The sequence below is a fragment of the Mugil cephalus genome, chromosome 7 (assembly GCF_022458985.1).
Source record: "Mugil cephalus isolate CIBA_MC_2020 chromosome 7, CIBA_Mcephalus_1.1, whole genome shotgun sequence".
Taxonomy (NCBI): Eukaryota; Metazoa; Chordata; class Actinopteri; order Mugiliformes; family Mugilidae; genus Mugil; species Mugil cephalus.
In genome coordinates this window covers 2,460,859-2,475,427 of record NC_061776.1, presented here as the reverse complement: position 1 = coordinate 2,475,427, position 14,569 = coordinate 2,460,859, and the positions used below count along the sequence as shown (strand labels likewise).

The 14,569-nt window shown below is 40.6% G+C and overlaps 3 protein-coding genes across 5 annotated transcripts; 2 read left to right on the top strand and 1 right to left on the bottom strand.

The window, feature by feature from the left end:
• Nucleotides 1-2,100: 2,100 nt before the first annotated feature.
• Nucleotides 2,101-6,307, bottom strand: LOC125010961 (zinc finger protein OZF-like). 3 transcript variants are annotated; one of them, XM_047589930.1, is made up of 4 exons: nucleotides 5,965-6,307; nucleotides 5,398-5,751; nucleotides 2,949-3,056; nucleotides 2,101-2,735 (listed from the first exon to the last, which is right to left on the bottom strand). In XM_047589930.1, exons 1-4 carry the CDS (start codon nucleotides 6,134-6,136, stop codon nucleotides 2,458-2,460), a joined length of 912 nt encoding a protein of 303 aa, XP_047445886.1. In that variant the 5' UTR covers nucleotides 6,137-6,307; the 3' UTR covers nucleotides 2,101-2,457. The 3 variants fall into 3 exon arrangements, 2 of the variants coding, with proteins under 2 accessions (XP_047445886.1, XP_047445885.1); XR_007113112.1 differs by lacking the exons at nucleotides 2,101-2,735; nucleotides 2,949-3,056 and adding an exon at nucleotides 3,110-3,222 and having other exon boundaries at nucleotides 4,293-5,751; nucleotides 5,965-6,286; XM_047589929.1 differs by lacking the exons at nucleotides 2,101-2,735; nucleotides 2,949-3,056 and having other exon boundaries at nucleotides 3,528-5,751; nucleotides 5,965-6,286.
• A 616-nt stretch (nucleotides 6,308-6,923) lies between these two features.
• On the top strand, nucleotides 6,924-9,779 carry LOC125010997 (zinc finger and SCAN domain-containing protein 2-like). The gene is made up of 2 exons (XM_047589981.1): nucleotides 6,924-7,259; nucleotides 8,149-9,779. Exons 1-2 carry the CDS (start codon nucleotides 7,088-7,090, stop codon nucleotides 9,180-9,182), a joined length of 1,206 nt encoding a protein of 401 aa, XP_047445937.1. The 5' UTR covers nucleotides 6,924-7,087; the 3' UTR covers nucleotides 9,183-9,779.
• A 115-nt stretch (nucleotides 9,780-9,894) lies between these two features.
• On the top strand, nucleotides 9,895-13,334 carry LOC125010956 (zinc finger protein 391-like). Its single transcript, XM_047589921.1, has 2 exons — nucleotides 9,895-11,257; nucleotides 11,451-13,334. Exons 1-2 carry the CDS (start codon nucleotides 11,086-11,088, stop codon nucleotides 12,878-12,880), a joined length of 1,602 nt encoding a protein of 533 aa, XP_047445877.1. The 5' UTR covers nucleotides 9,895-11,085; the 3' UTR covers nucleotides 12,881-13,334.
• Nucleotides 13,335-14,569: the final 1,235 nt, after the last annotated feature.

The window sequence follows — 14,569 nt, the reverse complement described above, 5'->3', positions numbered from 1 at the left end:
TTTCGCCTGGCTAAATCATGGTGTGTGAAATCAAACCCCTCCTATGAGTGAAAATTTTCCCACATGTGTTGCAATGATAAGGTGTCTCACGTGTATGGAAAAATCTGTGATGAAAACACATTACAGGCTCGTTTTTTAATGGCTTTTCCACAGAAGTCACATGTTCTAGACTTTATACTTGTGTAAGTATCACACTGATCTGACTCTGACACTTGTCTGCATTGTTACTGTGACTTGTGCCTGTGCAAAGTCTCTTCTTTGGATTTAGGTCTGTATTTCTAGTTGATCACTGTGCTCTCTTTCCTCATCAGTAGGAGTCAGGAGTCAGCGTCCTGTTTGAACATAAGATGTTCTTCCTGCTGACTGCTGCAGAATTCCACCTGTTCCTCTTTAATCTGTGGAGGTTCTGGTTCCTTCTGTTCTGAGTGAATACACTACCTGGCAAAAAAAAGTTGTCACCTTGATCTAACTTAGCAGGTACAAGCCTCCTATTATTTAATTACTGCATACGTGATTATCATTCAGCTGGCAACAAGTTATTCGACCCGGGTCTGAAAATGCTGGGTTGACTGAGATTATCGAATGTGAAAGCGGTATTTGATTACTCATTATCTACAGACCCGTGTCCCGTGATCGGAGAATAAAGAAGAAGGGGCGGTCGGACCAGATGATTCATCAATGGGGCAAGCAACCAATCACAATCCATCTGTAGTTTTGGGTATGACGCATTGGAATGTTGGAAATTTTTTACTTCATTTTCAATTCACCCTGTGAAAATTGCCTTACCAGTAATAGTTTAGGCTTTGTTTCTGGAAGATTCACCACATATCCACTGCATGGTTTACCAGCCTCAAACTGAATGTGCAGTCTGACAGTGGTCAAAACCAGACTTCATAAATCAACCTCACACAGTTTGACATGCGATAAAGTCACTGATACATTGTCAGTTTCTTAAGTCTACAGTCTCTGAAAGAGTTGTTTACTTAGTCATGTTCTTTCAGTTCGCACCATTAAAACACAGTGTTGTTATCTTATCTTCTCCTTGTCCTGTGGCTCCTGTCAAAACCTTTAACTGATCAAGTTGGTGTTAAAGTGGCCCCTCTAAATCCTGTTGTAAGTTAGAAGGTTATCCCAGAAAGTGGTAGACCGTATTTCTAAAGACTGTGAGAACCTTTACAGAGAGCTCCTAAAAATAACTAGCAAGGGGTCTTAGCTTAGGAGTGATTCCTCGACATTCTCAGAGCAGAACTCATTGGCCAGAAACTCTGATCTTAGTGAGGTGTGATTGACCTCGATGCTAGGTAGAAGGCATCATTTCATAAGGTGTCATTGGTTGATCCTAAAGGTGATACACTTTTGGTGATGATGGGCATGGAATGGACAGTCTAATCAATATAGTGTATCATAGAATGTAATCTCTACGAAGAGTGTGTCATTATTAAAAACTATTTTACATAAAAAGAAAATCTGTTAAACACATAGTAACGTGTGAAAACTCAGGTCCAGTATTCACATGCTAATATCTCTATTTGTTTATTTATTTAACAAAAACAATAATATGTGTCATTTATACAGCTTGTTTGGAGAATATCTTTCCTGCCTCTTCTCTTAAAAGATCTCACCTCACAAGCTCGAGGTTTAGCTAAGAAGTAAAAATATTTGGGAATATTGGTTCTCCTTAGGATCTACTCTTAACTTTGTTCTCAAAATTAAAACTTTATTTCAGCTTGTCTCAAAAGATAATAAGATCAGTTCTCAGGACAAGAGCTTCTCATCTGTGTGAGTCCTTATGTGTTTCAATAAGTAATTACTTTGAGTGAAGGTTTTACCATATGTATCACAGCCGTATGGCTTCTCACCTGTGTAAATCCTCATGTGCGCAGTCAAATACCAATTTCAATTGAAACATTTCCCACATAGCCTACTTTGCAAGGATATGGCTTTTTGCCTGTGTGAATACTGGTGTGCAATATCAAATAACTTCTCTTTTTTTTTTTTACCACATGTATTGCAATGGTAGGGTGTCTCCCCTGCACAGCGTCAAGATTTAAGATAGTACTTTATTGATCCCCTGTGGGGAAATTCAAATGGTACAGCAGCACAACAATGAGCAGAAAGAAATGAAATAGGACAACAACATTAAACAGGACAACATGCAACAAGCAGCAAAAAGTAAATATGTTACATATGGGCTCAGTGAGGTCAGAGCTGTGTGCTGTTCACACTACTGTTGTACAGTCGAATGGCAGTGGGCACAACAGAGCATCTGAAGCTTTCAGTTCTGCACCGTTTCATTATTACAGACTTGTTCTTACAGGCTTTTCCACATACATCACATGTTATAGATTTATTACCTGTATCAGTATCACACCGACTCTGTAACACGGAAGAGTTGTCAACATTGTTTCTGTAATGTTTCTGCTTTGGATTTCTCTTCCTCTTTCATCTCTGGAGGTTCTAGTTCTTCCTGTTCCTCTTTAATCTGTGGAGGTTCCTATCCTCCTCTTCCTCTGTTATCTGTGGAGGTTCTGGTTCCTCAACTTCCTCTTTAATCTGTGGAGGTCCTGGTTCCTCCTCTTCCTCTTTTATCTGTGGATGCTCTGGATCCTCCTGTTCCTCTTCTATTTGTGGAGGTTCTGGTTCCTCCTGGTCCAGGCTGGAGTTCTTCTCCTGGTCACAGAGCTGCTGCTCAGTGAGAACCTCCTCCTCTGTGCAGACATGTTGGTGTGGGAGGTCTGGAGGGACAAAGAGACACAACGTAAAGGTTTCTAATGTGACGTGACAGAAAAACACATCTGACCACATTTGTTCTAGTTCAAATCGGTGTAGCGTTAGCCATGCTAGTTAGCCTCTAAGTATGTAATCAACCTTCTAGCAGAGTCTATTTCATATGTGTCTTGTGTTTCCATCATTAGTTACTTCATTAAGATCATTCTAGTTCTACTCACCTATTCTGTGTAAGTTTATCTCGGGTTTCCATGTGATATCCAGCAGTCTGCGCTGATGATTGATCTCTACCTCGGACCGGACGACAGTTCCTTCCGAATGTGGAAGCACTGTGAAAATCATGTTTTATGATTTCACCAGTGCCTTCAACACATCAGTGAGGTGACCATCAAATATGTAATCAAGAACCTCACTTAAATACGGTACGGTATATCAACCTGCCATGGTGGTGCCACACAATAAACTGTGAGCAAAGCCTCAAGAAGTGTTGTATACCTAAGATACGGGAAAAGTTCAGTGTTATTGAGGCAATGTTGCAATTTTCTGTGAGAACTGTCAACACAGGTAATGTTCTCGTGATAGAGAAACTCTACTGGGCAAGTGGTTGCCAGGCAACCCAGGGTGTTGGTGTATAAGTGTGTGTTTGTCTGTGTCCAACTGCCAAATGATAATGTTGGTGAGGTCGGTTTCTACCCTAATCGTTTTCTCCCACATTCACTTCTAATGACCTGGAACATTGAGAGAGTACAAAAGTTGGAAAACAAACACACAAACAAACAAAAAAAACACAAAACTGTATGTAAATCTATACAATTTATTTTGTGTGTGGACAAACTCGTGGAGTTTTAGGTCAAGCTGAAAAAATTAACTTCACTTTTTCAGAGATAACACACAACATAAAGGTTAATGGGAAAATTGTGGGGAGAAAATAATTAAGATGAACACACTTGGCAATGGATACATTTTAATTCTTTAACTACCATGAACAGGGAAATTGTTGGAATTGATATTAATAGAACTGAAGTATTTCATTATTTTATTCAGAACTGAACAAAACTACTTTGTCCTCATCGTAAATATACACAGAACATGCCATGCCTGAAAAAGAAAAATGGATCGGTTTTCACGTTACCGTTCAGTGAAAATGGTAACTCACTTTCACTGACCCATTGTTTATCTTGGCGTGGCAGCTGAAATGTCCTTATTATATTGTACTGATGATATACTTTTCTGCGCAGTCACTTTTCTAACCAACCTCTAACTATTGACACTATATCTACTTTATATAGTCCATGGGAAAGACTAACTTGATGATTGTTATGTGTTGCTGTCTCCCCCTTTCACCAGTAGAGGGTCAATATCATCAGCCAGCAATTTACTTCAAAACTGGCAAAAGTACATGCAGGTGCAGGTGTATTCATTACCAGATTTTTATTGCGATATTTGGGGTTTGAGCGTTTCTATGGGGAGTGGAAAGGAAACAAGTGATACACTGCCATTTTCTATACATGGTACTACAGTCTCTGGAAGAATTGTTTTGTTAGCAATGTTCTTTCAGTTCTCACCATTAAAAAAGTCTGGTTGTTTTTATCTTTTCCTTGTCCGGCAGCTGCTGAACGTTTTGGTTGTGCAGGATGTTGTGTCTGAAATAAAAAACTTAATTTCAACTTATCACAGAGGATAATGAGATCAGTTGTCAGGATGACAACTTCTCACCTGTGTGAGTCCTCATGTGCTTAGTCAAAACATTATGTTGACGAAAACATTTTCCACATATCTTGCAAATGAATGGTTTCTCACCTGTGTGAGTCCTTATGTGGTGCAATAAATGATTGCTCTGAGTGAAGGTTTTACCACATGTGTCACAACGGTACGGTTTCTCACCTGTGTGAGTCCTCATGTGCTGAGTCAAAGCACTATTTTGACTGAAACATTTCCCACATGTCTTGCAAGAGGATGGCTTCTCACCTGTGTGAGTCCTCATGTGTTTTGATAAATGATTACTTTGATTGAAGGTTCTACCACATATATCACAACTGTATGGTTTCTCACCTGTGTGAGTCCTCATGTGCCTCATTAAAGTACTTCTTTGATTGAAGGTTTTACCACATGTGTCACAACTGTACGGCTTTTCACCTGTGTGAGTCCTCATGTGTTTCATTAAAGTACTTCTTTGACTGAAGGTTTTACCACATGTGTCACAGCTGTAAGGCTTCTCACCTGTATGAGTCCTCATGTGCCGAGTCAAATTGTTACTTTTACTGAAGTGTTTCCCGCATGCCTCGCAAGAGAACGGCGTCTCAACTGTGTGAACCCTGGTGCTTAAAATAAAATCACTTCTCTTTGTGAAACTTTTACCAAATGTGTTGCAATGACAAAGTGTCTCACCTGTGTGGAGTCTATAATGCATTTTCATTGCGGACTTTTTCTTAAAGGCTTTTCCACAGACGTCACATGTTACAAACTTTCTACCTGTGTCAGTATCACACAGACTCTCTGACATGAGAGAGTTGTTTACATTATCACTGTGGCTTGTGTCTCTGCGACGTCTCTTTCTTAAATTCAGCTCTGAATTTCTCATTGATCCTGAGTCTACATGGTTGATTATTCCCTGATCTGAGCTCTCAGACACAGGAGAGTTGCAAGAGAGGAAATGGTCACTGTGCTCACTTTCTTCATCAGTTGGAGTCTCCATCGAGGAATCAATCTCCTGCTTCAGTACAAGATGTTTTTCCCACTGAATGCTGAAGAGTTCCTCCTGTTCCTCTTTAATCTGTGGAGATGCTGGTGCCCACTGTTCCTCTTTCATCTGTAGAGGTTCTGGTTCCTCTTGTTCCTCTTTCATCTGGGGATGTTCTTGTTCCGCTTGTTCCTCTTTAAAATTAAGAGGTTCTGGATCCTCCTGTTCCTCTTTTATCTGTGGAGGTTCTGGTTCCTCCTGGTCCAGACTGGAGTTCCTCTCCTGGTTACAGAGCTGCTGCTCAGTAAGAACCTCCTCTGTGCAGACATGTTTATGTGGGAGGTCTGGAGGACCAAAGAGAGACAACGTAAAGGTTACTAATGTGATGACAGGAAAACGTGGCTTTGCAAAAATCTTCTAGTTTAAATCCATGTAGGGTTAGCTGTGCTAGTTAGCCTCTTGGCATCTCATCAACCTTCAGGTGTGTCTGTGTCTTCTCCATACTGTGTGTTTCCAATCATTAGTTACTTCATTCACACCATTCTAGTTCTACTCACCTATTCTGTACAACTTTATCTCAGGTTTCCAGGTGATATCCAGCAGTCTGCGCTGATGGTCGATGTCTTCCTCGTACTGGACGACAGTTCTTTCAAAGAGTTTGAATATTTCTTCTGGAGAAACAGTTTGTCGCTCAATCATCAGATCTCTCAAACTCCCACTTGAAGACATTGTTACTTCAGCAGCTCAAACATTTATCTGGAACACGACGACAAGACACAACCGTCTTCCAGCTCTGTCTACACTCAGAAACAGAACGACCCTGCTAACGGGTTTTAAAAACAAAACACTTCCGCCCGGTGTGCCGCTCTAAAGGTCCGTCAGAGGAGGAAACTTAACATTATGTTCCGATATATATATCGGAACATAATGTTAATGGCTGGTACTTACCTGTGGTTGAAAGGTGGCATCAGCCATAATGGAAATAGTGACCCCAGTTTCTGGTCAATCAAGTTTCTGGTCGGTGTACTCACGGAGTTTTCCTATTTAAACCTCAATTTCCCACTAGTCTATCAGAACTGAAGAAGCTACTCGGATGGGTGGCGAAACGACTTCAAGAAATTCTACAAGTCCAGTTGACCTTATACAACGCACTTTGGATTACCATGACCTGGATGACTGAGAACCTTCACAGACATACAGACCTGATCAGCTCTGATCATTTTGTTGCTGCCTGAGGCTGAAATGAAGAAGCAAAGAGAAGTAGCGTCATTATGTGGTGAGTCACTGGAAGTACAAAAGCATCCAGATGGCTCGTTGGAGATGAATTTCACATCAGCTGGAAAGTGGAGGAGAGTAGGAAGCTGCGTGTGGAAGAGACAAAAAGTTGCAGACCACTCTGAAAAAGATAATTTCTGTATAACGGCTTGTTTTTTATATTTTGTTCTTATTATTCCCGCAGAAGATTTGTGACAAGATCGAATGTGAGATTTAAAAATGTAGAAATGTAGCTGAAAAATACATGTCTCTGTCGGAGCTCTATAGTGGGACACCAAGCGGAAGTGGTTTGTTTTTAAACCCCGATAGTAGAGTTGTCGTGTTTCGATGTTTGTGGACTGAGCTGGAAGACGGTTTTGTCGTGTCGTCGTGTCCCAGATAAATATTTGAGCTCTTAAAGTAACAATGTCTGGATCTGAGAGTTTGAGAGAGTTGATCATCGAGCGACTAACTGCTGCTGCTGAAGAAATATTCGGACTCTTTGAAAGAACTGTCGTCCAGTACGAGGAAGAGATCGATCGTCAGCGCAGACTGCTGGATATCACCTGGAAACCAGAGATAAAGTTACACAGAATAGGTGAGTAGAACTAGGATGATCTGAATGAAGTAACTAATGTGTGGAAACACACAGTTTGGAGAAAACACAAAGGAAAGAGACTCAGCTAAAAGGTTGCTACCATGCTGAGAGGCTAATTAAAAATAGCTAACGCTACACGGATTGAAACTAGAACACATTTGCTTAGGTGTGTTTTCCCATAGACATAGACGCGGCATTGAGCGGGGGGTCAGTTGCTGCCATGCGTCAGCGCGCCGCCATATTGGATGTGGAAAATCTGCATGAAACTGCATGAAGCGCATTTCTACAAAGTGCTTTAAGTTAATGCCTCAGAATCACCCATTCACACGCACACTAATATATTTGGAAAACAAATAGTAATGAAATTATTTAGATTTTATTTTTTTTTTTTTTTAATTATTATCAAAATCAATTATTTTAACTTCAACTAGTCCTGCATACAAATCATTGTATTTGATGGTAGAGAGCAGTTAACCCACATAAGCCAAGCTTTTAGAAATAAGTATTAGCCCATTTTTACCCAAAATACCCTACGCCATAGTATGTCATGGGGACTCAAATGGCACTGAATAGTAGGAATGACCCATATGCATACGTATCTACACCGGTGGCATTGATGAACATTTAAACTCCACCCATTAAACTCCCTTTTCATTCTTACCTGTGAAAAGTAATGCTGTGAGATCTGGTTTGTACTGTAAACAGTTAGTAGACTTCCACATGAAAATGAATGAGGAATCTTCTCTGATCGCTCCACTTTGCCACAACCAAGATGGCGGCGATGTTGACGTACGATTCAGCGCTCAATGCGGCATCTACTTATGTATGTCTATGTGTTTTCCTGTCATCACTTTAGTTAACTTCATGTTGTGTCTGTTTGTTCCTCCAGACCTCCAACAGCAACATGTCTGCACAGAGGAGGAGGTTCTCACCGAGCAGCAGCTCTGTAACCAGGAGAGGAACTCCAGTTTGGAGGAACCTGAACCTCCACACATAAAAGAGGAACAGGAGGAACCAGAACCTCCACAGATAAAAGAGGAACAGGAGGAACCAGAACCTCCACAGATGAAAGAGGAACAGGAGGAACCAGAACCTCCACAGATGAAAGAGGGACAGGAGGAATCAGAACCTCCACAGACAAAAGAGGAACAGGATGAACTCTGCTGCAGTCAGCAGGAAGAGCATGTTGTATTGAACTGTGAGACTGATACCTTTGCTGAGACTCCTACTGATGAGGAAAGTGAGCATAGTGAACCAGAACCAAAAGATGATCATCTCCTTTGTAAGAACTCTGCTGTATCTGAGAGCACAGATCAGGGAGGAAGCAACTCAGGATCAACTAGAAATGCAGAGCTGAATCTAAAGAAGAGACATCACAGAGACACAAGTCAGAGTAAAAATGACGACAACTCTTCCTTGTCAGAAAGTCAGTGTAATGCTGATACAGGTAAAAAGTTTGTAACATGTGACGTTGGTGGAAAAGCCTCTAAGAACAAGTGTTGTCATTGCAAAAAATGTGGTAAAAGTTTCAGGAAGAGGAGTGATTTGATTTCACACACCAAGACTCACGCCGGTGAAAAACCATATCGTTGCAAAGCATGTGGGAAATGTTTCAATCGAACTATTGATTTGACTCGGCACGTGAGGACTCACACTGGTGAGAAGCCATACTGTTGTGACACATGTGGGAAATCCTTCAGTCAAAGAGGTACTTTAACGAAGCACATGATAACTCACACAGGTGAGAAGCCCTACTGTTGCAAGACATGTGGGAAACATTTTGGAAGCACTAGTAATTTAAGGATACACATGAGGATTCATACAGGTGAGAGGCCGTATAGTTGTGACACATGTGGTAAAACCTTTATTCAAAGAAGTGCTTTGACGATGCACATGAGGATGCACACAGGTAAGAAGCCGTAGAATTCTGACAGATGTTAAAACCTTCATTCAAAGAAGTAATTTAACAGAGCACATGAGGACACAGGTGAGAAGTTGTTGTCCTGAAAACTGTTCAAATTATTCTCTTAAAATAGTTGAAATTAAGTTTTTATTTCTGACACCACATCCTGGAAAAATGACCCACTCACCTTAAGCATAAAAATATCAAACCTGGACATTAAACAGATGGAGGGAGACATCTCCATCTCCCTGGGACTGACATTGAGTTTACAATAGGCTTTTGAGAGGAACACTTTAACACCACCTTAGTTTGTTAACCTAAAGGTTGTGTAGGAGCCACAGGACAAGGAGAAGATGAGACAACCAGACTGTGTTTTAATGGCAAAGAATAAAATGTTAGATCATGTAGTGGAAGTTATTAGTCAAGTCATAAAACAATACTAATGGAAAAAAAAAACAAAAAGATTTTTGTTGAAAATTGATTTTAATCCCCCTGCTCATTTGCTCATTTGTTTTTGTTGTTGTTGTTTTTCAATATATCAGAACATGTTGTAAGGGTTTACACCCCTACTAGAATTAGTTCTAATTCACTTTATAAAGCTTTAATGAAGTGTTTGATCTCTGTGTTACAGTTTTTGTCCATTGGTTTGGCTCATTTACTGAAACAGAAATTACATTCAAAGTTTTTTGTAGAAATAGTCAGTGGCCCCAAAACACATCGTCCCTTTGGTCAAGTCAAAATGTTTAGATGTTTTGTTACTATGGCAAAGGAACATTGAAATATTCCTCAGTCTTAGCCCAGTCCTCCATTGACGTTGCTTAGTATATTAGTTTTCTAGTAGTAATTGTGTATAAAACTGAAAAAAAAAAAAAAAAATAAAACCAACAACAATAGTACTTTACTGTAAGAGTAGCCCCCAGGGTTTGGCATCACACGTTGCACTCATACTGCCAAGCAGTTTGATAAATACAGACCTGATCATCTCATTTCATTCATCATTTTGTAGCTGGCTCAAGCTGAAATGAAGAAGCCGAGACAAACAGCGTCATCCTGTGGTGAGTCACTGGAAGTACAAAGGCATCCAGATGGCTCATTGGAGATGAATCTCACATCAGCTGGAAAGTGAAGGAGAGCAGGAAACTGCAAGTGGAAGAGACAAAAAGTTCCAGTCAACTCTGGGGAAAAAACCCAAAAAAAAACAACATTTGTGTATAACAGCTTGTTTTGTTTCTTCTTTCCACTCTCATTTATCTCTCAGCTGGGAATAACTGGACTAAACAATCGAACTGTATTTAAAGAAGTTGAAAGTGGATCCACCTACTGAAACACCATGGAGATGATAATACTCGTGGACATTTATTACTGTGCTATTAAAACGTCCTGTGACTCTAAAGTCAGCGGCTGGTCGCTAGTAAATGAAATATCTCACGAGTACTAATCAGTCGTTAATTTACAAATTCATCCTAAAACAACTGTGACATGTAACTTTAACTAGAGGATTAAATTATTTAGAGCATTTCTTCTTGTCCGTGCTCGGCAAATGATATTCCACGCGGAGGTGTTTCAGGACAGCAGTTAAGGACTGAATAAGCAGATGACAAAATGGTTGAAACTTAAATTTGGATTTACACAACATATTTGATTTTTTGTTGATTTTTGTTTTGTCTTTGGAGAAGAGTTAATATTCCCGCAGGAAATTGGTGATACGACCCGAAGTGAGATTTAAAAACTTAGAAATGTAGCGGAAGAAAATGTCCTCTGCCGGAATTTTATAGTGGGACACCAGGCGGAAGTGGTTTGTTTTTTTGTTTTGATTTTTAAAGCCATTAGTTGTGTTGTCGTGTTTCTATGTTTGTGGACCGAAATGCAAGACGTTTGAGTTGTGTCGTGTCCCGGATAAATATTTGAGCTGTTGAAGTAACAATGTCTTCATCTGAGAGTTTGAGAGAGTTGGTCATCGAGCGACTAACTGCTGCTGCTGAAGAAATATTCGGACTCTTTGAAAGAACTGTCGTCCAGTACGAGGAAGAGATCGATCGTCATCGCAGACTGCTGGATATCACCTGGAAACCTGAGATAAAGTTACACAGAATAGGTGAGTAGAACTAGAATGGTCTGAATGAACTAACTAATGAATGGAAACACAAGACATATAGGAAAGAGGCTCAGTTACAAGGTTGATAACATGCTAAGAGGCTAAGAAGCACAGCTAACGCTACAAAGATTGAAAGTAGGACATATTTGCTCAGATATGTTTTCCTTTATGTTGTGTCTGTTTGTTCCTCCAGACCTCCCACAGCAACGTGTTTGCACAGAGGAGGAGGTTCTCACTGAGGAGCAGCTCTGTAACCAGGAGAGGAACCCTAGTTTGGACCAGGAGGAACCAGAACCTCCACAGATTAAAGAGGAACAAGAGGAATCAGAACCTCCACAGATTGAAGAGGAACAGGGAGAACCAGAACCTCTAGTGATAAAAGAGGAACAAGAGGAACCAGAACCTCCAGAGATAAAGGGGGAATGGGAGGAACCAGAATCTCCACACATTAAAGAGGAACAGGAGGAATCAGAACCTGTAAAGATAAAAGAGGAGCAAGAGGAACCAGAAGTTTCAGAGATGAAAGAAAAACGGGAGGAACCAGACCCTCCGCAATTTAAAGACGAACAGGAGGTATCTGAGAGCCCAGATCTGGAAGGAATCAACCATGTGGACTCAGGATCAACTGGAAATGCAGAGCTGAATACAAAGAAGAGACGTCATGGAGACACAAGTCACAGTAACAATGTAGACAACTCCTCTTTGTCACAGAGTCATTGTGATGCTGACACAGGTACAAAGTCTGTAACGTGTGACATTGGTGGAAAAGCTTTTAGGAACAAGTGTGGAATGAAGAAACATTACAGATTTCACACAGATGAGACACCTTATCATTGCAAAAAATGTGGTAAAAGTTTCAGGAAAAGGAGTGATTTGATTCCGCACAGCAGGAATCACATCGGTGAAAAACCACATTCTTGCAAATCATGTGGGAAACATTTCAGTCAAACTATTGATTTGAATAAGCACATGAGGACGCATACAGGTGAGAAGCCATACAGTTGTGACACATGTGGGAAATCCTTCAGTAAAAGTAATGGTTTAAAAAGACACATGAGGATTCACACAAGTGAGAAGCCGTATAGTTGTGAGACATGTGGTAAAACCTTCACTCAGAGAAGTACTTTAACAAACCACATGAGGACTCACACAGGTGAAAAGCCGTATGGTTGTGAGACATGTGGTAAAACCTTCAATCAAAGTATAGCATTAACATACCACAGGAGGACTCACACAGGCGAGAAGCCGTACAGTTGTGAGACATGTGGTAAAACCTTTATTGTAAGATGTAATTTAATGAGGCACATGAGGACTCACACAGGTGAGAAGCCATACATTTGTGGCACATGTAGTAAAACCTTCACTCAAAGAAGTACTTTAACGAAGCACATGAGAACTCACACAGGTGAGAAGCCGTACTCTTGTGAGACATGTGGGAAACATTTCAGTAACGCTAGTAATTTAAGGACACACATGAGGATTCACACAGGTGAGAAACCGTACAGTTGTGACACATGTGGTAAAACCTTCTTTCAAAGAAGTGCTTTAATGATGCACATGAGAACTCACACAGCTTCATCTGGCCTGCCTCCACTTTGCTTGACACTTCGACTCCGCCCCTGAGACTGATTGGAGCTTCCTTGATCTACGACTATCGGTCAAACTTTAGCCAATCCTCGTGCCCTGGATGGACCATGGCTATTAAAGTGCAGACTTTCTGGCACTTGCCAGTATATAGGGTTGTCCACCTAGGTTTACACATGCTGTGCCATTTTGGCATTAGTCTCATTCATCACCGTTTTGTTGTGTGTTGGCCTTATTCCTATAGTGTTGCTTCTGTCATAAAGAAAGATGTCTGGGCCAAGTGTTTTGTGTTAGTTTGTTGTTTTTGTTTTATGGGACTCAGAGCCCCTTTGTTCTTTGTTGGTGTTAACCTTTCTCCTTCCACCGTTACCTCAAACAATTGTGCTCTGACGGAGTCCTTTTTTTTCCTTACGTTTTGTACATTTTCAGGCAAAAATCTTGAGTTTGTATTAATCCCACTAGACGCCTGATAATAAACAACATTTTAGTTCCAGTTAGCTGTATTGTGTTGCGTCCTCTTTTCCCCTAGACGAGTAAGATCGTAACACATGCTTTCTAATAATATTGCCCAAAGGAAGCATGTATAATGTGAATATTATTGGTCCTAGCACAGAACCCTGAGGAACGCCACAGCTTACTTTGGTATATATCGAATTGTTTACATGGACACACTGGAATCTGTCTGACAGATATGATTCAAACCAGTTTAATGCAGTTCCTGTAATCTTGATCGTACATTCAAGTCTCTGTAGTAAAATATATGAATATAAGTGTGATTTGCATGAGTGTTGACTGCAGCCAGAAGTGCCAACATTACAAGGAAAGAAAGTGTCCAACAACAGTGGCTGAATCTGCTGAATATCACGTAAGTAGTGATATTTTTAATTTCTTTCCTCTTTTCAGTGATCAAACTCTCTTTTTTTTTCTTTGAATGATAAAGCTGCAGTTGTGAACGAATACAGTAGTAATGAACAAACTGCTGGCAACATAGCATCCAGACCCTTTCTGGGTCATTTGTGTCTCTGTGCCTTTGTACTTCTGGCGACAGGAGGAATCTGAAAAGTTAAAACAGAAAATCAAATGTTTCTGACTTCAACTCCTAAAAGTAGAATCAAACCTCGGTGACTTTGACAGATTCTGGTCAGTTAGAAGAGATTTCCTGTTGTGACATGTTTGATAAATACAGACCTGATCTGAGGTCCGTTTCACAAAACAGGTTTGGTAACACTCCAAGTTTATTAACGATGAAATGAGGCACACTGAGTTCTCTGTTTCACAAGGGGAGGTAACTCAAACCAGAGAAAGCGGGGTAACTCTTGCCCGATTCACAGAGAGAGGTAACTTAAGCTCTCGGTCAGTCTAGTAACAGACTCTACAAACCTAACCTGGTCAGGACTAGGTTTTACTCAATGAACCTTGAGTTTCCCTCTGTCTCCACCCTCTTTCAGCCACACACGTCATTTGATTTCCTCTTTCTTTCATTCAGTCAGCAGGCGAGTTTGGCGTAGCCTTGTTCTGCCCTCTGTCAAAAAATCATTAAAAAAAATCAGTGGCTATACCAGAAGTCCATTAGACACAGTTCGTCGGACATTCGTCGGGAGATGGTTATCAGACCTCGCATAGATGTTTTAGCATGTTTAGCATAGTGGTGAGTCACTAGAAGTACAAAGGCATCCAGATGGCTCGTTGGAGATAAGTTTCACATCAGCTGGAAAGACAGAAAGTTGC